The 20,059-nt window shown below is 45.2% G+C and overlaps 1 protein-coding gene and 1 long non-coding RNA gene across 2 annotated transcripts in view; both read left to right on the top strand.

Moving 5' to 3' along the window:
- The window catches only part of LOC131812049 (uncharacterized), a 36,263-nt gene extending 32,380 nt beyond the window's left edge, over nucleotides 1-3,883 (top strand). Inside the window, exons 2-3 of the long non-coding RNA XR_009346252.1 lie at nucleotides 924-1,062; nucleotides 1,726-3,883. This is a non-coding gene — a long non-coding RNA (uncharacterized LOC131812049). The remainder of the gene's footprint in view (nucleotides 1-923; nucleotides 1,063-1,725) is intronic.
- Nucleotides 3,884-16,332: 12,449 nt separating this feature from the next.
- On the top strand, nucleotides 16,333-18,030 carry LOC131812144 (uncharacterized; the record flags this gene model as incomplete). Its single annotated transcript, XM_059141239.1, has 2 exons — nucleotides 16,333-16,530; nucleotides 16,704-18,030. Coding segments are annotated over 2 exons (558 nt in total), but the record flags the coding sequence as incomplete, so codon positions are not given.
- Nucleotides 18,031-20,059: the final 2,029 nt, after the last annotated feature.

Genomic DNA, 20,059 nt, shown 5'->3' with positions numbered 1-20,059 from the left:
TGTCAAGTTGTGTGACTATGGGGAAAATCATGTAAGCCAAGAAACCTCAGTGTTCTGAGCTGTAGAAGGGACAGAGAGAGTGGAGGAATCACCTGTCTCATATCTTGTAAAATTTTATTGAGAAAACACATTTCACTAAACACCCAGCTCAATGCTGGTCCTCACTAAGAACGAATAATAGTTTCTGATTTTTAGCTCACTCCCATGGATTTGGATTATGGCATAAGTAGAAAGCCATTTTATCTATCTACTACCTATCTAATTACCAACCAACCTATCTATTATTTTAAGGGTCTAACACAATTCTTTTACTTATTTTTATTGAAGTATAATTAACATACAGTATTATATTAGTTTCAGGTATACAACACAACGATTCAACAATTCCATACATGGCTCAGTGTTCATCCTCTGGGACGTTGGGGCCCCGTTGGGTCAGTGTCCAATTCTGACTCTTGATCTCAGCTCAGGTCTTGATCTCAGGGTCATGAGTTTTAAATGTTCTGAGATTCCACAGTGAAATACCCAGGTTTAAAGATCATGCTAAGCCCTCTTAAGAATGCAAGTATAACAGAGACAGAAAACAAACAAAGCTCGTAAGTTACTGGGCTGCATCAGAAGAACGCTGAACCAGAAGCTGAGAGCGGGCTGTCTCTCGGTGCTGACCCCATTAACTTCTGCGACTTTGGGTGCAATTTGGGACATTTCCAGGACACAGATTTTCTCACCTATAAATGAGGAAGTTAAATTATGAGTTATTGAAATGGCTTTCTGCATTAAGAGGCACAAACTCACTTTATTTACAAGATAAACAAGTCATGGAGATGAATAGTATAGCATAGAGAATACAGTCACTAAGACTGTAGTGGTGGTGTTTGGTGACAAAGGGTGACTATGCTTTTTTTTTTTTTTTTTTTTTTAAGGAAACACAACCACTGCATTTGTGCTGAAGGAGATGTAAAGCAAAATCGGAGCAGTGTGTCTTCACAAGCGGGTCTCGAAGCTAGCCTGGCGGCAGGAGCCAGGCTGAGATGATCGTGTGAAGGGAGTGCTTGAAAAACAGTAAGAAAAACCTCAGCATTATCTCTGAGCCATGGCCCATCCCCAGGGAGAGGTGGATTTGCTTGTCCCATGAGAATCTCAGACCCTGGAGGAGAACCTGGGTCTTGGGCCGCTTCCCCCACTGCTCTTTTGGCTACTCGTATTCCTTCATCTGAGCTGCACACCAGGATCCCCCGGGGACCTATTTAAAAAAAAAAAAAAAAAAAACCTCAATGCCTTGGCACCAATCCAACCCCATTAAATCAGAACCTCTGAGGGAGGGGCCTGGCTTTTAATATTTTTTAAAGAAGTTCCCAGGTGGAGCGCCTGGGCGGCTCAGTCAGTTAAGCATCAGCCTTTGGCTCAGGCCATGATCCCAGGGTCCTGGGGTGGAGCCCCACATGGAAGCCCACATGGGTCTCCCTGCTCAGTGGGGAGTCTGTTTCTCCACCCGCCTCTACCCCTCCTACCCCCACCCCCATGCTGTCTCTCTTTCTCTCAAATAAATAAATAAAATCGTTAAAAAGAAAAAAACCCCAAAACAGAAGTTCCCAGGTGATTCTAAAGTGCAGCCAGGGTCCCAGACTGCTGTGCCACACCCAGCCACCGTGTCCCCAGTGCCAGCTTCCTCCTTAACTGTCTCCCATGACTACATGAGCCTTCACCTAACTCTTTGCTTTCCAGCTCCTGGCTCCTTGCTGTTTCTGAATGGCTGCAACCCTGATCTCCCCTGCTTCCTACAAGTGCGGAGTTGAATTCTTACTGTGTGCAATTACTCTGTACTGGACATTTCACTTTGTCTTGGCAGTCCCCTCTGGCTGCATCCCTGCTTCTCCCTGGTGGTGGAGGCCATAACATCCACCATTGATTGTGGGTTCCAGCTGGCTCTAGAAGTGACCATTCCGGGAGTTCAATTGTGGCTCCCCAAAAGATCTGTCATATTCGGGAATGTGACCTTGTTTGTAAAGAGTCTTTGTAGATACAATTAAGTGAAGGTTCTCCAGAGGCAATCATCCTGGGTGTCTCAAGTCCAATAAGTCTCAAGTCCCTGGGTGGGCCTCACGTCCAACAAGTGATCCTAATAAGAGACATCTAGGGAGAAGGAGGAGGTGCTGTGAAGCCAGAGGCCAAAAATGGGACCACAGAGTGAGGAATGTCCAGATCTACTGGAAGCTGGAAGAGGCAAGGAAGGATTCTCCCCATGAGTCTTTGAGGGGGAGCATTGCCCTACTGATACCTTGATTTCAGACCTCTGGCTTCCCGAAGAGGGGAGAACACATCTTGCTCATTTCAACCCACTTGGTTTGTGGTATCGGTTACGGTAGCCTGAAGACACTCCCAGAGATGCTTTCTCCATACCCTGTTTGTGTGTGTGAGACTGTGTCTGTGAGAGACAACCATCCAATTCAACACGCTTCCTTTGGACTCACCAAATTTTGCTTTTTATTATTATTAAGTCCAGAAAGCTTTGGGGTGTCCACAAGACAAAGCACCTCTTTTCTTCTCTCCCTTCCAGCCTTTTCTCTACCCAGACTGAACAGCACCCACCAAGGACCACCTCAGAGTGGCCACATCCTGGCATCTTCCAATCATTTCACAGGTTTTAATTGTTCCATATCATGATTCCTTTAAAACAAACAGAATTTATGCCTGGTTGTTGCACACAGTTGCAACAGTTTCGGAGTATAGTTTTGCCTTCTCCTGCTGGTTTCCTCCACCCACCTTCCCACACCCACCTACGGTGGCCACGAATAATCAAGGGCAGTACAGTGATGATCCTCTAGCCCTTCTTCCCAGGCAGATATTCTGCAAGCGGTAACTGACTGACAGGAAACAGAAGCTCTGGGGATGCCAGGCTGGCTCAGTTGGTAGAATGTGCGACCCTTGGTCTCGGGGTTGGGAGTTTGAGCCCCATGTTGGGTGTGGAGATGACTTAAAAATAAAATCTTAAAAAGAAAGAAAGAAAAGAAACAGAATACACTTTCTGAAGCAGGCAGGGGTGGGTGCTTAGAGCCCACTGATCACTTCTCTGAGGATCTGTCTGAAGAATGTTCAGGACACAAGGAGCAAAGGTCATTTGGAAAGTTCTGAACTAAGGTAAGGCAGAATTAAGGAGATGCTCACTCTCGGGGTTATGCATACCTTGAATCTTCAGGTTGAGTGGAGAAGACCCCATCAATGGCAGAGGAGGAGGTCCCAGATCTATTTGTGGCTTCTGGGTGTTTCAGAAGGAGGAAGAAGCTGCAACACTTATTTCCGGCTACATACATCAGTCCCACTGTGCTTGAAAGCCTCCAATGTCTTCCCATTTCATCTACAGTGAAAGCCAAAGCTCTTGGTGGCCCCACACAGTCTGCTCTCCATGCTGTCCCTGACATGATTCCTCTCTGATCCCAGCTCCCGGTCACTGGCCCTAGCACTTACATGACTCCAGTCACATTGCCCTCCTGCCTTTTCCTTCAACACACCAAGTGTGCTCTACCTCAGGGCCTTTGCACTTGTTGCTCTCTCTGTGTGTGCAATGCTTTTTTCAGGGATCCAGAAGACTTGCTCCCTTATTTCCTCCAGACGTCTGCTCAGGTGCCACCAGATCAGAAAGGCCTTCCCTCACTATTTTATGGGAACAGTTCTGGCCAACCCCATCACGCATTGTACCCCTGACACCGCTTTCACTTCCTGTGTAGCACTGATTGCCAGCTGACTTCGTAGCTTCAGACAGCCAGACTGCTGCAAGTTTTGTGAGAAATGGTACAAAAACAAACCAGATGCTTTCTCCCACTGATTTCATTGAGTACTGGCTGCTGAGTGCAGGATCTGCTCTGTTGATTTTGGTTCCCATACGAAAAGCCCCAGAGGTGTCTTTTGGAAATGGGGTGTAGGGAAGCCACACACCCCTGAAAGCATTGGTTCATGTGTTTGTGAACTCTCTGTTCCAAGGTGCTAATTGTGTATCTGTAGGCTGCCTTTTTCTCCTTGGCTTCCAGGAAGTTTGGGGCCAAATTTGAGACAGAACTATAACAAAACTTTATAGGACTTGAATGTCTCAGTCTCTGGTTGGGATTTTCCAGACTTATTTACATTGTCCCAATGCTGGTTATTTGTTCCTGTTTGGTTATACTCTATTGTTTATTCTTTCTGCAATCCAAGGATGAGGCGGGAGAGAAGTTAGTGAATTATCGAGGGCACAGATGATACACACGTGTGGTGAGCAGGTGGGCCTTTGGCCAGCAGGTACTGCTGGAAATGTAGCGTTACCCAGGATGGAGAGGAAAAACACGGGTAGCACAGTTAAGTCTTGAGGTCAGGGTTTTGCTCACATATCCTTAAACGTAATATAACACGAATAATGTGGACCCATAAACTTACAGAATCTCTGAGCTAGAAGAAGTTGCTGGTAAATCCAAATACTTCCTTGTAGAAATAAGAGAATTGAAGACGAAGCAATTTGCGTAAGGCCCCAAACTATTTATTGGCAGAAATGAGAAGAGAATCCTTTTCTCTCTCCTCCTGGCCCAAAGCTTTTTCCATGATACCACCCACAAAGCTGCAGTTCTTCCCATTTTGTGTATTAGATTTTTTCACTTGAGATCCTTGGAAAATATGTTAAGAGGTTATGCCTGCATATGTATAATACTTTTTCCTCCACAGACTTTCCAAACTCAATAAAGTCATGGCAGCCGAGTGCCCCCTGATCATTTTCCTCAAAGCCCACCATGATTTTAATGCTCCAGCTTAGGAACAAACTCTTTCCAGCAGCCTCCCTTTGCGAACGGGCTCAGAGCTGGGAGGGGAGGTTGAAACACAGAAGGCGCTCCTCCAGCTGGTGGGAACCCATCGGGGCAACAACAGAGCTCTGGGACCTGGGGATCAGTGGTGGGTGGAGGTCAGGTGGTAGGTGGGATTATCCGAATAGGGGGTTTTTGGGGAAAGCTGCCAGCTTGGGCCAGGAAAGGAAAGATAGGGATTCCAGATGTGTCCCAAACATGTCTGGTTTCAGTCAACATTGGAGGAATCCTAAGTGTAGTTTCTCAAAAAATCATAGAACCTAAGAGGGGTTGAGGAGTAGGCTAAAAAGAGAGAAAGGGAAGACCCCTCACATTAAGTATCACAAGTGTCCAAGGAACTGAAACACAACCCTATCCAACCCAACCCAACCCAACCCAACCCAGCACAGGCTTCTTTGGCAGGCAGCATTAGTAAGGGATTAGGACCTAACTTTAAGAGGCAAGTTGTTCTGATGAATGGGTATATTTGGCTAGTTTTGGCTGAGTGGTTTTCAGTGGTGACTTCAGCCTAGTTTCCAGGTACCGTGGCTTCTTGTTTACCAGTCAGGCAGGTACAGAGCCCTGTGGATTAGGGCGGGGTTGAGTGGGGAAGGAGCCTGGGGCCCAGGAGCTGCTGCCCAGAGAGAAAACTCTGCAAACTTCTCTGTTAGAAAGGCAAGGGAACAGTGGGTCTGCTCATTCCGTGCTCCTGCATTTTGTGAGTGTGTCTCCCTAGAAAGCCAGTCTTTTTGTGCAGGGCACACTTGCACTGCACATGAGCACTTAGGGATTTCATGGCACCACAGAGACTAGGCCTGATTTTTTCTATCACACATTGCAAGATAATGGCCCCTGGCCCATGATAAATAAGCAAAATGATCCCAATGATAATCAGATAGCCGCTATTTTAAAAGCTAAGAGAGTGATCCATGTAGTTTAGAATGGTCATTTCCCTCGTGAGACACACAGCTGTGACCTTAGAGACCCTGCAGTACCATTATGAGCTTCTCCCTCGCTTTGTTTCCAAGTTTACTTAAACTGTTGCTGGATTGCAAGTGGTCTTTGTATCTCCATCCCCTACCCATGGGCTCCATGCCTGGATCAAAGGAGCTCTTGAAGGCACGGTTCTGAAGCCCCCAGCTCATCATGCCAAGGCAATAAGTTGGGAATCTGGGGAAGCTTTCTAACTGTCCCTTAAAATGCTTCCCAGCTATGAGGTTGTCAGTCTTTATTCCCCCAAAGCCTGGCCTGAGGACTACCTGCATTAGAATCTCTTGAGTTCTTTGTTAAAAATGTAGCTTCGTGGGCCTGACTTATACCCATTGAATCAGACTCTCTGGGACTTGGGCTCAAGAATTGGTATTTTCAATAAGTGATACTTACTCATCTTTAGTTTTTTAAAAAAATACTTTGGTATTAACCCTAAAGTAAACATGTATGTAGCTATCACCTTGGTCAAGAAATAGAACTTGATTATCAACCATGCAGATACCTCCTCATGCCCCAACAGCTCCCCAAAGGTAACTAAGATCCAGATTTTATGATGATCTCTATTTTGCTCTTTCTTAGGATTTGTGATTTCATGTTTAGGGATACCTTTAAGCATGTATCCTTAAACACTGTAGTTTAATTTTGTCTGTTTTTTTGTTTGTTTGTTTGTTTTGAGTTCTATATGAATGGAGTCATACACACTGTAGCTTGGGCAATGGATTTTTTTCCCTGCCTCGCCATTATGTTTATGAAACTCATCTGTGTTATTGCCCGTAGTTGTAGTTGTGTTATATCGCACAAGCTCTAAAACATAATTTATGTATCTAGCCTACTGTCGGTGGGCACTGGGTGGTTTCCGGTTTAGGACTGTTATGAATAATCCTGCTTTCAACATTCTTTTTTTTTTTTTTTTCAGATTTTATTTATTTATTTGACACAGAGATCACACATAGAGAGGCAGGCAGAGAAAGAGGGAGAAACAGGCTCCCCACTGAGCAGAGAGCCCGATGCGGGCCTCGATCCCAGGACCCCGAGACCACAACCCGAGCCGAAGGCCGAGGCTTAACCCGCTGAGCCACCCAGGCGCCCCTACTCTCAACATTCTTGCGTATGTTTTTATTGGTTATACAGTAAGTGTGGATTGCTGGGTATGCTTATCTGTAACATTAGTAGATAATGCAAACTGCTTTACAAAGTGGTTATTGCAAGAACCTTTATCTATATCTATATATATTTTTAAAGATTTTATTTATTTACTTGAGAGACAGTGAAAGTGAGAGGGAGAGGGAGAAGCAGACTTGCCCTGAGTGAAGAGCCCAATGAAAGTCTTGATCTCAGGACCCTGAGATCATGACCTGAGCCAAAGGCAGACACTTAACCCACTGAGCCACCCAGGCACCCCAAGAAACTTTATATTTTTGCAGAGTGGAAGGTGGAAACAACCACAGTGAGCTTTATATGTAATTCATTGTTATTTCCTTCCCCCAGTTTATAGAGGTACTGGAGGGATTTGTTTTCAACCGGAGTTTTTGTTGGTTTAATTCCCCCTTTGTTGCAACTTTCTGATCTGTCTAGAAATGAAAATGGATATACACAAGAACCTGCTATGTGCCAGGCATAGTGTTAGGTTCTAGGAACACAATGGTGAACAAAATAGGGAAGAGCTCAAGCTTTGAGAAGCTTTAAGTCTAGTGGGGAAGTGACATAAACCAGAGAAGATAGGAGAAAATACATAATTACAAACTTTGAGACAGTCTGCACGGAAAGAACCAGTGCCGGGAGAGTAGGAAAGGCTGGGGATGGGATGTACCATGTAGGCTTGTGGGTATGGGGAGGGAGTGGGAGAGAGCCTGGCTTGAAAGTGGCAGTTAGCTCAGAGCTGAGTAAATCTCATGAAGAGTCAGTGAAGGACATTCCAGCAGATAAGATGTTCTCTTGTGTGGGCTCTGAGAAAAACAGGAGGTTGGCCTGTAAGGAATTGGAAGGGAGACATAATGGAGCGTGGTGGAGGGTATATGAGATGAGCCCGGCAAGGTGGGCAGGCCCCTGGCATGGCGTGTCAATGTGGCTCAGCCTGCTGCCCCGTTGAAACGCTGGCTCTGGCTACTACACAGAGAATAGCTTGTCAGAGGCCAGGCATGGAAGCAGGCAGGCAGGCCAGTTAGGAGGCTACTGCAGAGACTGGGCCAGAGATGATGTCCAGCTGGACTCAGATGTTGCCAGGAGGCTTGGAAAGATGTGGATGAATTTACGAAACATGTTGGAGTTGGAATGGAGAAGTCTGGTAATGGATCATCTCTGAGAAGAGAGGGACAAGGGTAAAGAATATAATTCCCAGGTTCCTGGCCTTAGTACCTGCACGAGAGGAATTGTCCTTGATTAAGAATGGGGACATCTTTTTCATGGACATCAGATTCCTGTTATAGTGCTCGAGACCTACTCTATCCCCATCCTCCTGACATTTTTCTATACTCAGTCTCAAAATAAAAGAGATCTAGTTTTGGTTAACCAACTTTCTTTCACCTTCTTCCATCATTATTTCTTATTGACTGAGTAATTATTGTATGCTCGTTGTGTCCAGAGTTTCTCAGTCATGGTTTTCATGTGTGAATTAGTCAATGGGTTTTGTGTATAAGTCAACCTCCAGATTTAAAATAAGGGTAGGCTTCCCTGACAGGGAAACCAGATCTAGACCTGGTTCTTGGAACAAAAGCAATTGCTTAAAAATTACCTTTTTTTTTTTTTTTTTTTTTTTTTAAGGGGACTAGTTAAGAAACATGGAAAACTTATGTTAAAACCTAATTAAAAAAAAAAAAAAAAAAAGGTCTGAACGGAGAGATGTAAAAGAAATGACAGAAAAAAAAACCAAACAACTCAAACTCTTCACTAATGAATTGGACTACACAACATTTTCCATTCAAATTTTTTTCTTAAAAGAATTTTAGCTATTTTGAGGCCATTTGAAGTGGGCCTCCTGTATTAAAACATAAGATATATTTAATTTCTTTAAGATGAGCTCCTTTGAACATAGAGATATCAGAAGTGTTTTTAGGGTAGAGTTTGTGAGGAAATTCTGAACTTTTCAGACTGGCCTATCTAGTGTATTTAAAAAATTTGGTTCAGGTTCCTTAGCTGGACCATCAGAGTCGTCCTTGGGACCCTGGAGTCTTAGCTGGTCATTTGGAAGCACTGGAGAAGAGAGAAAAATATGAACGGATTGTGTAGCCATCTACCTGCGGCTCATTGCATGTAACCATGAAGAGGTCAGATTTACTTAATGGCGAACAACAGAACCCACTCAGCTAGTTTCAGGAGAGTTAGGGCAGAATTTCCAGGAAGACCAGGTAGCTAAGCTTGGGTACTATATAGGAACAAGCAACCAGAAGAAGCACCAATCCCACAAGGAGACTTTTTAGCAGAAACCTCACAGCCCCCACTGCCAGCTAACCAGACCACGTTGCTGGGACCACAGAGAAGCCCTTGGCCTCTAGGAGAACAGACACTTCCATATCTCCGTGCTTGCTGCAGATCCCATGTCCCTCACTCTGTGCCGCCTTCCATCACTCTTTGCTGCTTTCCAAGCCTCTCATGGATGCATCTGTTTGGTATAATCTAGAACGCTTGCTTACGCCCAGAAGAATGCAGACAATAATCCGTTCCAACTGGAGAGCAAGTGCTTCTTAAGGGAGTCTGGGAAGGACGGATCTCCCTCTTTTGGCCTCTCCAGATCAAGAGTGTATACCAGACAGTGTTGGAGGTGATGTTTGAAATAATATGCAGTATCTGCCACAGACGACGAACAAAATCACCAAAAGAAACGATCTTCTCAAAGCGCTGGTCTCCTTCTCCCAGCACCAATTCCACTCAGAAGTTAACATTTACCTGGGTCTTGCCTCCATTTCCCAAACATGTCCTTGCAGGCGTTCCCTCTGTCAGCATGAGCTCTGTGCCACTCTGACAGAGCACGTGGGGACACGTCCATGTGTAACCAGGAGACTCAGACAACCTGACCCCTACTTTCTGTGAAAGGCCCCTGGACACCAAACAGTCGAGCAGGTTTTTTTTTTTTTTTCGTCCATGGCCTTTCTCCTCCCTGACTTCTGTTAGGTATTTCAATTTAGGCCAGATCATGGACCAGAGGGTATTTCTCATTTTTGGAGTGTAGTTCTAGAGTTTACTCTAAGATAATATAAAATGTTAGGTGTAATGGATATATTTGCGGTGATGCTACTATAATTTTGAAAGTCAAGCTTTCCCCATTCACTGCAACTTCCCCAATTATGTTTCAAATAATTAAATTTTAAAGAAAAAGGGATAACCTAAAATGTGGATAGTGGCCACAATGCTCACTGTCTTGTTTCGTGGTATCATGGTGGAGACAAAGGGGTTTTTAAAACTTCTTGGGACTTTCTGTTTTCCAGTTCGGCAGGTAAGGAGCTTGGGATCACCACTCTGTCCTCACAGCAGGTAAGAACGTGAACACATGGAAAAAAATCAACAACTCTTCTTTTTCTTTTTTCCCCCAAAGATTTTATTTATTTGTCAGAAAGAGAGCACAATGGGATGCCTGGGTGCCTCGGTCAGTTAAGTGTCTGTCTTGATTTCAGGGTCCTGGGATTGAGTCCTGCATCAGGCTCCTTGCTAAAGGGGAGCCTGCTTCTCCCTCTGTCTGTTGCTCTCCCTGATTGTGCACTCTCTCTGTCTCTGACAAACAAACAAATAAAAAAGAAGGTGACATTAAAAAAAAAAAAAGAAAGAAAGAAGAAAGAGAGCACTAGCAAGGGGAACTACAGGAAGAGAAGTGAGGACACAGGGTGAACCACTGCCCCAGGTGAACATAAGAGGTCACGGCTCATAGGCACAGAGCCTAGCAGAAGCTGTGTAAGAACCAGTGCCACATGGGAGAACAGCAAACATGACTGATACATGGTGGGAAGCTCAGTGTAGACAAGTCTGAGTTCAAAACTCCCCAGGGAGACCCTTCACACGTTTGTGAGATCTACCCATGTGAGCTTGACTATGTCCTCACAGTAAACATGAAATATCCGGGGTGGGGGTGGCGGGGAATTCCCTTATCTAGCAGGGGAGGAGAGAAGGAACCATTTTGAAATGCGCCAGGGCCCTTAGCTCTTCTAAACAAGGCCTGCTGTCAGGACAGACTACTTTACCAGAGCCTAACCTGGGAAAGGAAATACCCAACTCCAGCCCACTTGAGCCACCCTGTCTTACTTAAGAAGAAAAAAAAATGAGCAACATGTGAAGTTCAGAGTCCAGGGGCATCTCCATGTACAGTCCAGTCCTCACCCCATATCTCACTACCGACTTACTAAAGGCCTATTTATAGCAGTCCCTTGTACCCAGTACCTCACATCCGGCTATCAGGAATAAATTATAAGGCATACGAAAAGGTTTAAAAAAAAACAAATTGAAGAAATGGCGCAAGCATCAGTACCAGACGTGGCAGGGATATTGGAATTCTCCAGCTGGGAACTTAAAACAATTATTCTGAGGGCTCTAATGAATGAAGTAGACAGCATGTAAGAACAGAGGAAGCAGAGAGATAGAAATCCTTAGAAACAACAACAACAACAAAAACAAGTCAGAGATCAAAAACACTGTGACAGAAATAAAAAATTCTTGGATCCAAGATGGTGTTTGCAGTCCCAGACCCTTGTGTTGAAGACCCCAGTGCTGCCGCTGTGGGTGTGGTGATTTAGAGCAGTCTGATAGGAAGAGAACAGCACTATGTGGACAAGGATTGATTTCAACTGGAGTCCAAGCAAGAAAGATCCTGATGGCTAAAAATGTAAATACTCCCATGACTTCCTCAAGGATGAGTTTGATGTCTGGTTTGACAATATCATCATATACCCCAATACTGCCCCAGAAATTGCATTCTCTGAAGCAGATGGGACAATAGTAAATGTCTAATTGATGACTTCAAGCTTTTGAACCAGGAACCTGATCATGTTTATTGGCTCATCTCATGGCTCTGGGCCTGGGCCCTTGGTTAGCAGTCGAAATCCTGGATCTGATTTAGAAGCATGAAGAAGGGGGTGCCTGCATGGCCCAGACGATTAAGAGGCTGCCTTCAGCTCAGGTCATGACCCCAGGGTCCTGGGATCAAGTCCCATACTGGGATCCCTGCTCAGCGGGGAGTCTGCTCCTCCCTCTCCCTCTGCTGCTCCCACTGCTTGTGCTCTTTTGCTCTCTCTGTCAAATAAATAAATAAAATCTTAAAAAAAAAAAAAAGCAGAATGAAGAAGGGTAAGACCAGTGAAGATCCAAGCTTGAGACAGAAAAGAGAGTCCTTTGGTAGCTTTGATACTTACTTCCTAGGTCTTATTCGTGGTTCAGCTTCTAATAAGACCTGAGCTCTAACACGCCCCCTCCCACCCTAACCCAGTTTCCCTGAAGAGTTACAGCAGGCACTGATGCAAAAACCAGATTTGTTGCTGGGTTTCACATCGGGGTGCCCATGGAGGAAGCAGATAGGACTGGGCCCATCAAAAACAATAAAGTGACTTATAGCCTCTCCTTGCTTAGGGGAGTGGAGAATTCTGGAGATGGGTGGTAGTTGAAAGTTAATAGAGAACCTTTTTGGCTTTGGGAAATAAACTGCCGATAAAAGCAGTTCTTGTTTTTTTTTTTTTTTGTTTGTTTGTTTTTTAAGATTTTATTTATTTATTTGGCAGAGAAAGAGGCAGGTGAAATGGCAGAGAGAGAGGGAGAAGCAGACTCCCACCGAGCAGGTAGCCCTATGTGGGGCTTGATCCCAGACCCCAAGATCATGACCTGAGCTGAAGGCAGATGCTCAACAGACTGAGCCACTCAGGTGCCACAAAAAGCTGCTTACCAGTTAAAAAAAAAAAAAAAAAAGGTATTGGAGGAGGAAGAGGAAGAAGAGAATCTTTAGCAAATTATTAATAAAATTGTGGCTCTCTGGTATGTATTTGGTGTGTTCTCTCCCTAATAAAAGTCATAGAAATAAGCCAGGGAGAACTTAGGAAAGCCAACATATCATATATTTTTGTTGAAGAAAGTCATTTATTTATTCACTACCTTTTAGAATGTGTTTAATTTTAAAGTCTGCATTTTTTTTTCTTTTTCTTTTTCTTTTTTTAAAAAATATTTTATTTATTTTATTTGACAGAGAGAGAGATCACAAGTAGGCAGAGAGGCAGGCAGAGACAGAGGGGCAAGCAGGCTCCCTGCTGAGCAGAGGGCCGGATGTGGGGCTCGATCCCAGGACACTGAGATCATGACCCAAGCCGAAGGCAGCGGCTTAATCCACTGAGCCACCCAGGCGCCCCTTAAAGTCTGCATTTTTAAGAAGGGCTTTCATATTGGTGCAAAGGAGGAAAACGTCAACTCTTCTAAAAACCTATTCCAGCAGAAACTCTGCATTTCCACACCATTTTTAGAAAAGCAGATGTGCTTAATCTGCCACAAATGATTCTTCATAAGCCATTCCTGGCTCCTCTGGTCTGATTTTTCGTTTTAGAATCCAGCAGAAAATGGAATCAAAGTTCACAAGGTGGTTCTTTGGACCCCAGGTCCAAGGTGCTCTTAGGCTGGCTCAGGTAGATGAGGGGTGTTGAGCCCCCCATGTCAGCAAAGGAGCCAGGCTCTCTAGAGGTAACATAGGGGATCTGGGGTATACCTGGGGCTCCTTCCCTCATGTAGCATCGCTCCTGAGAGTGCCGGCATCTTCTCAGGAATGTCCTACCTTCTCCTGGGCTTGGCCTCTCTCTCTCAGCCTCTCCTACTTCTACTGGTGTCTCCTTGCTCCTCTTTTCTTTATTAACTGGCCCTTCTCCATTCTGCTCATGTTGTTTTCTTCCTCAATACGTGGCTTCTTTATAACTTCAGTGTGCTCATGGCCTCTGGTGGCTTCTCCTGTATTTCATGTGTTTCCTCTTTCTGCATTCAGCTTGGGTCCTCTCTTTTCTCAAGTAAAGTTTGCGAGAGTGAGGGTGCCCATTGGCCTAGCTCATTCTCACCTCCGTCTGATCTTGTGGGTGGCTTGGGAGCGGGCCCATGATTGAACACATGGTTCCTAGGTCTTTGGAGAGAGTGGGGCCCGTGTGAGCCTTGGACTCTGGGATTCCTGAACTCACTGTTGCTTTTAAGCTGAATCCATAACATTCCCCTGGATCCATCTTTGTGATAGAAAGAAAAACCAGAGAGCAAGCACTATTTTCCCAACCTAGTTGAAAAGGAAGCAAATGGTAAGGTAGAAATATTGATTGCCTTATACTTGATTCCTGGAGAATTTGGGATAAAATCAGTCTCTTTATTTTACTGGGCTTCAGTCTAGTTCCAAGAATTCACTCTCTTCAATGTTCATCAGGTCAAACTCAAAGTGTAAGTCTGTTGACTTTCTCCTGGGAGCCACAAGTCCTCTGCTGGAAGGGGCTGGAACACTTCCCCCTCCACGTGTCACCTTGGCACTTTCCTATTGTGTTGACCCAGCTGAGGACACTGCATTGGAAACTCCCTGAGATTGGGCTGGGGGAATCTTGACCTACGAGTGTCTGCAAAGGGAGAGTATGGCGGGTACCTCATATCATTTAGGTTTTAGGTATCTTCATCTGTCTGTGGCTCACTCCTGAGACACGCAGTCACTTGATGATGTTTCTTCTTCTTTGTGAGCATTTGCTTTCCCCAGTGTCTCCTAACCTTGTCCTGTCCTTTTGTTTCTGTCAAAGTCCCCTCTGCCAACCTGTAGTTGTTTCATTGAGGGAGCAATGAGCCTGCTACGTTCAGCCCAGCAGGGAGAACCTGTTATGGGGTATATGACGGGACAGGGAGGAACTTTTGTGAGGCATGCATGAGCTTTCATCTCTGCTTACCTCTTGAGCTTCTCCCCTACATTCCCATCTCCTGCTCCCCCTGAACTACTTGTGTTACTGGCTACCTGCCGTGTCACTTGCTCCTGAGTTCCGTCTGGGACAGGTTCTCATTCTATTTGCCTTTTTCACTCTTTGCTGTTGCTTCTTCCAAGCAGCCTGTCCTGATTCCTCTCTTTCCGGAACAGGCCTGAATTCTCTGCCAGCAACAGCCATGTGCTCCTGAGGCATCCAGTACATCTCCTCTTTGCTGTCATTGACGCTCATTCCCTGGAGCGAGGACTCCTGGAGTGCTGTATCCCCAGTGTTTGGTGCGTGGAAAATGCTTAGTAACCCTTGAGAATGGTGGAGGGTTTGAGTGGAATCTTCTCGTTCACTCTGGATTTGGGGTGATATTATGCATTCCGGTAGGAAACACTTGTGGTGCTTCTTTAGTAACAATAGCCAGAATTTCTAGAACGACATGTTATATCCTCAGTGCCCCATTAAGTGCTAGCATGTATCACAGGTTCTTATCTCTGTCACTCTTTTCAGCCAGTGAGGTAAACACTATTTTTAACTCCATTCTACAGACTGGGAGATCTGGGCTTGGAGGGGGAAAGGAAAGGCCCAGACCACCCAGCAGGTGGAACCTGACCCCAACCCTCTCTGCACGCTCTGACTTCTGCTGCCATCAGGCCCTGGGGCTCCTCCAATCAGCTTAGGGGTTAGGGACCTACAAGAGACTTGCGATGAAGCTCTTGGTGTCTTGGAAGTCCCTTTGCTTTCCATACCTTGAAAGTGTCTTCAGCTTACACAAACAAGTAAGCAAACAAACAAACAAAAACAGCAGGGTATCCTGCCAACTGAGGTGTGGTATTTTTTAAAAAAGTTGTAATTCTTATTAATTTCTTATTCCCCTCCTCTGTTTTTGGTTGCCTTTTGTTGCCTCTTTATGCAAATAATACCAGAGTGCATTTTTCTTTCTCAGGGATTCAGATGAATTAGGAATACATGGAGAAAACTGGGAAAAGCCTTTCACCACTGACTTCTCCTCACTGGGATTCCATTTCCTTTTTCGGAGATAACCATTGTTAACAGTGTGGAGTGGGTCCCTCAAATCCCTTTCCTGTGCATTCGCACACATAGGTGTGGCCATGGGGTAAAGCTCTCTTTCCATAGAAGGGGCATGATGCTCTGCACGTGGTTTTGTCACTTGAATTTTTTTTTCCTGCTGGACGTTGTATGTTGGAGATCAATCTCACTGTATTTAAGAGCTCATAGTACTTACATCTTTTGACTCTTCCCTTAATGATGGAAATGTGGGGGGTTCCCAGAAAGATGGCAAATCACAGCTTGCTTCTTCTCTGCAAAAGTGTTTATTTATTTTGCTTTAAAAATGCTCAAGAAGAATGCTCGTTTCTTATTGGGCTTTACTGCTCCTTTCACACACTCATACAATTAGTGCCACTCACACTTTCTAGAATGTGGAATGTAGTCCACTTTGTTTTGGTAAAATTAGTGACTGACAATGTCTTCCCCCAGCCTTTCCCCTCCCGGCTGAGAGAGGCCCAGTCTATTGTGCTCCTGGAAGTCACACAGGATGTTGTTACACTTGGCTACCCAGTGGCACAAAGGTCTCCGAAATTAGGCCCAGCACTAGCTGAGTCCGTGTTTGCTTTTCAGATACCGACCATTGACTGGCACAGGGTTGCTACCTGCACAATCAGGGCTTCCAGGTATGTGTGTGTAGATGTGTGGTGTGTATGTGTGGTGCGTGTAGTGTGTGTGTATGTGTGGGGTCTGTGGTATATGTGTACATGTGGTATGTGGGTAGGTGTACACGTGGTATGTATGGTATGTATATGGTCTGTGTAGTGTGTGTGGTATTTATGTGTGGTGTGTGAAGTGAGTAGTATATATGTGTGTGGTGTGTATGTACATGTGCTGTGTATAGTGTGTATATGTGTGTGTGGTATGTGTGTGATGTGTATGTGTGGTGTCTGTGTGTCTGGTATGTGTGTGTGGTGTGTATGTGCATAGCAAGTGTGTGCTGTGTGTGTGTGTGGTGTGAATGTGTAACATGTGTAGTGTATGTGTATGGTGTGTATGTGTGGTATGTATGTATGGTGCATGTGTGGTGTACGTAGCACGTGTATGTGTAGTGTGTGTATGTAGAGCGGTGTGTGGGGTGTGTATGTGTAATGCATGTGTGTGGTGTGTATGTGTGGTGTGTGCCGTGTGTAGTATATATGTGTGTGGTGTGTATAGTGTGTGTGCATGTGTGTGGTGTGTATGTGTAGTGTGTGTGGTATGTGTATGTGCGGTGTGTGTGCTGTGTGTGGTGTGTGTATATGTGTGTGTGTGGTGTTTCTGTGTGGTGTGTGTGCGTGGACGTGGACAGCAGCCCCTCCTCCGCAGGGGCACACTCCTGTGAGGGTCTGGCTCCAGGGGAAGGAGGTTACACAGGAGTCAAGCAATAGAGGGACATTGCTCCAGACCCACTCCATTTCGTCACTCTTTGAACAATTATTTCCAAGTCAAGAAGTTAATGAATAAGTATTTCCCATTCTGTATAGCATGTTCTGTAAGGAAACTAGCACTGTGTAACGAATCTGCAGGATCTCCTTGTGAGAAAAGCTTGAGAAAAATATCTTGCTAAGAGGTACCACTATGGAGAAAACACTAGGTAACACATAGCTTGCAAATGAATTTTGGGGTTTAATTTCATGCAAATCCCTGACTTGGACATTTGGTTTCAAAGGCTTGTTGGCTGCACTGTTTTCTGTGATCAGAGAGACACACACCGTTGATGTAACAGCCCGATGTTGATCTTTTTTCTTAATTTGGTTCAGAGTTACAATTTTCTCTTCCATTAGCACCTAGAATTTTCCATTAGAAAATTTCCTTTCCACTGGTGTCCGGAGATGTCCAGACGCTTGTTCCATTAATATTTAGTGTCTGGAAACCACAGCTGAGTCCATGTGCTGCCTCAAGGCCGTTATTTAAAGCCGGCTCACCGCCTTGGGCTCTTAGGATTCTACCTCTGAGATTAGATCCACTATGACACCAGAGCGATCGACCTTTTCATTGAAAAGCTATTGAGAATTGGACTTGGGAATTATAGTCACACAATTTTTAAACTTTCCTCTCTCCCTCCTAACTTCAGGATACTGTTTCTTTTCCCCAAGTGTCCAAGTATTTCAAATTTTATGTATTGCTGCTTTTTCATTTCTTTAAACAATTTTTTTCATATTACATAAGGAATTCACCTCATTGTTTTTTAAAAATTGTAGAAACACATAATATAGAAAGTGAAAACCCCCCTCTCTCTCAGAGATGAGTTTGTTGTTCTTGGGTCTCATGTACTTTGGTTTCACTTTTCTCAGACAATGAAATTTGAAAATAACCCCTAAAAAATACAGAGGTGAATTCACGTATTGATTTAAGTATTCATGACCCATACTGCAAGTTTCTAGGGCGTGACTAGTTTCTGAGACAATTATCAAGAGGAAAAAAATAGTATACTGAGGTTAATTTCAGGGACCTTTCAGTAAGTACATAAGGTTTCTTTTATCCTTTGATTGAGGAAATCTGAATTCTTTATTCTATTTCCCTTTGGGGCTGGTAACTGAATGACAATGGACAGCAGAAATCAGATGGAGGTGGAAGGAGCAGTATCAGCTTTTAGTCCTCAAAACACAGGGCTCCTGGGAATCGCTTTAAAGGCAGCTTCTTGGGGGCGGCTCCGTAGGACAGGACCCTGACCGCAGAGTTCCGCCTCTTGTGTGGAGGGTCTCTGCTGGACCCTAGGGCCTCAGGTAGACACGCAGAGCTGACCGGGCCTTGGCTCTGCCTTCGGAGCTGACTCCCCACCTGCAAGCAGACGGGCCTATCTACCGACTCCCTGCTCCTGTCACCCAGCTTGCAAGCCAGAGCTTCTGGGCCAGGGCCTCCAGGGGCCTCTGGGGGATGAGAAGGCTTCTCTCCTGGAGGGTCCCAGGAGCAGGGCGGGACAAGGCCCCTAGAGGTATGGTCTGGTTTATCAGCAGAGTCAAAAACAAGCAACTTCACCACTGAGGACCTGATAGCAATCTCTGATTCCTCCAGCTTGGCTGTGGGGCTGAGCGGGTAGCTCTTTCCTCCCAGAGCGCCTGCATTTTTTGAGGATGGAGTGAATGTTTGTGTTTTCATGAGGCCATGCGAAAGGAATGTGAATATTAGAAAAGAGCCCTATTTGTTAAAATGATAATTGCTCGAATGCTCTGGAGCCGTCCATATTCGCTCTTCTATGGTCTCATGAAAGCCCAAGGAATAGGGCAATGTCTGACCCTGTTGACTTGGACTTGCCAAGGCCCTTCCAGATGATAGAAATCTGCTGTCATTTCAGTTATAATTTTCACTAATGACTTGGATTTCCCTTTGGCCACCAAATATTTCAAAGTAACTGGTTTTTTTTTTTTTTTCACAGCATCCAAGAGCTGGCTAGCCCCATGGCAGTTGCCCAGGCTAACGACGCGGAGTGAGCGTGTGAATAAAATAATAAACGAGTGTATAAACATGCATAATTTATTTGAATCAATATTCATGCCTGATTACACCGTGGGCCGTTTCAGATGTTTGAAAGTCAGGCCTGGCCGGCCCGGCAGACACCCCCTGCAGTAATTCCCTCAGGAAGTGAGCTCACCTCCCCTCCTGGAAGAGCGTTTATAAAATGCTTGTGTTCCTCCTGGTGCCAACTCTGCAGGGTTGGGGTCAACTACGAGTTTCAATTACTCCTTCAAACTACTGAGCAAGTCCTTGGGAACAAGCTTGCCTTCTTGGGCCTTTAAATTGGCTTCCTATCTTGCAGATAGTGTGGTGCCGGGGCCTTCCCACCAGGGAAAGGGGAAGAACAGCAGACTGAGTGGGCTTGGCCTCTTGTCGTGCTCTCTCTGGACCAAGCGAGGAGGGGTCGGTGCTCTGGTTTAGGGGGATGCTCAGTGGATTCACACATCTGCTTGTTTTGGCTTTAGTCATCTGAAGGTGTCAGGCTCCATTAACAGAGATTTCCATGTTGAACAGCATCATGGGCCTGTGGTCAAGCGTCAAGTCAGGACAGATCAAATCAGACAGACCTGGTGTGAATCTTGCCTCTACGTCTTACCAGCTGTGTGGTTGGGGGCTTCTTACTTCACCTCTCTGTGCCTTTGACTTCCTGCCTGTAAGGTGAGGATGATGGGAGGGCCTTCCCCAGCATATTGAAAGAGTTGAGAAGAAGGCTGGACTTGTAAAAGGATGAGTGGGGAAACTACCAGAATCAGTGAAATCCTGGCTCTGTGAGGCTCTGTGTGCGGACACACTATGCAAGTGCCCTGAGAGGAGGAGGCGAGCCCCTCGTATTTATCTGCACCTGGTTCAGAAGTTTAACACCAGCTAGTGTGTTCTTTACGC

Source organism: Mustela lutreola, chromosome 12 (genome assembly GCF_030435805.1).
Source record: "Mustela lutreola isolate mMusLut2 chromosome 12, mMusLut2.pri, whole genome shotgun sequence".
NCBI lineage: Eukaryota > Metazoa > Chordata > Mammalia > Carnivora > Mustelidae > Mustela > Mustela lutreola.
Note: the sequence above shows the minus strand (reverse complement) of the source record. Positions and strands in the feature narration are given on the sequence as shown.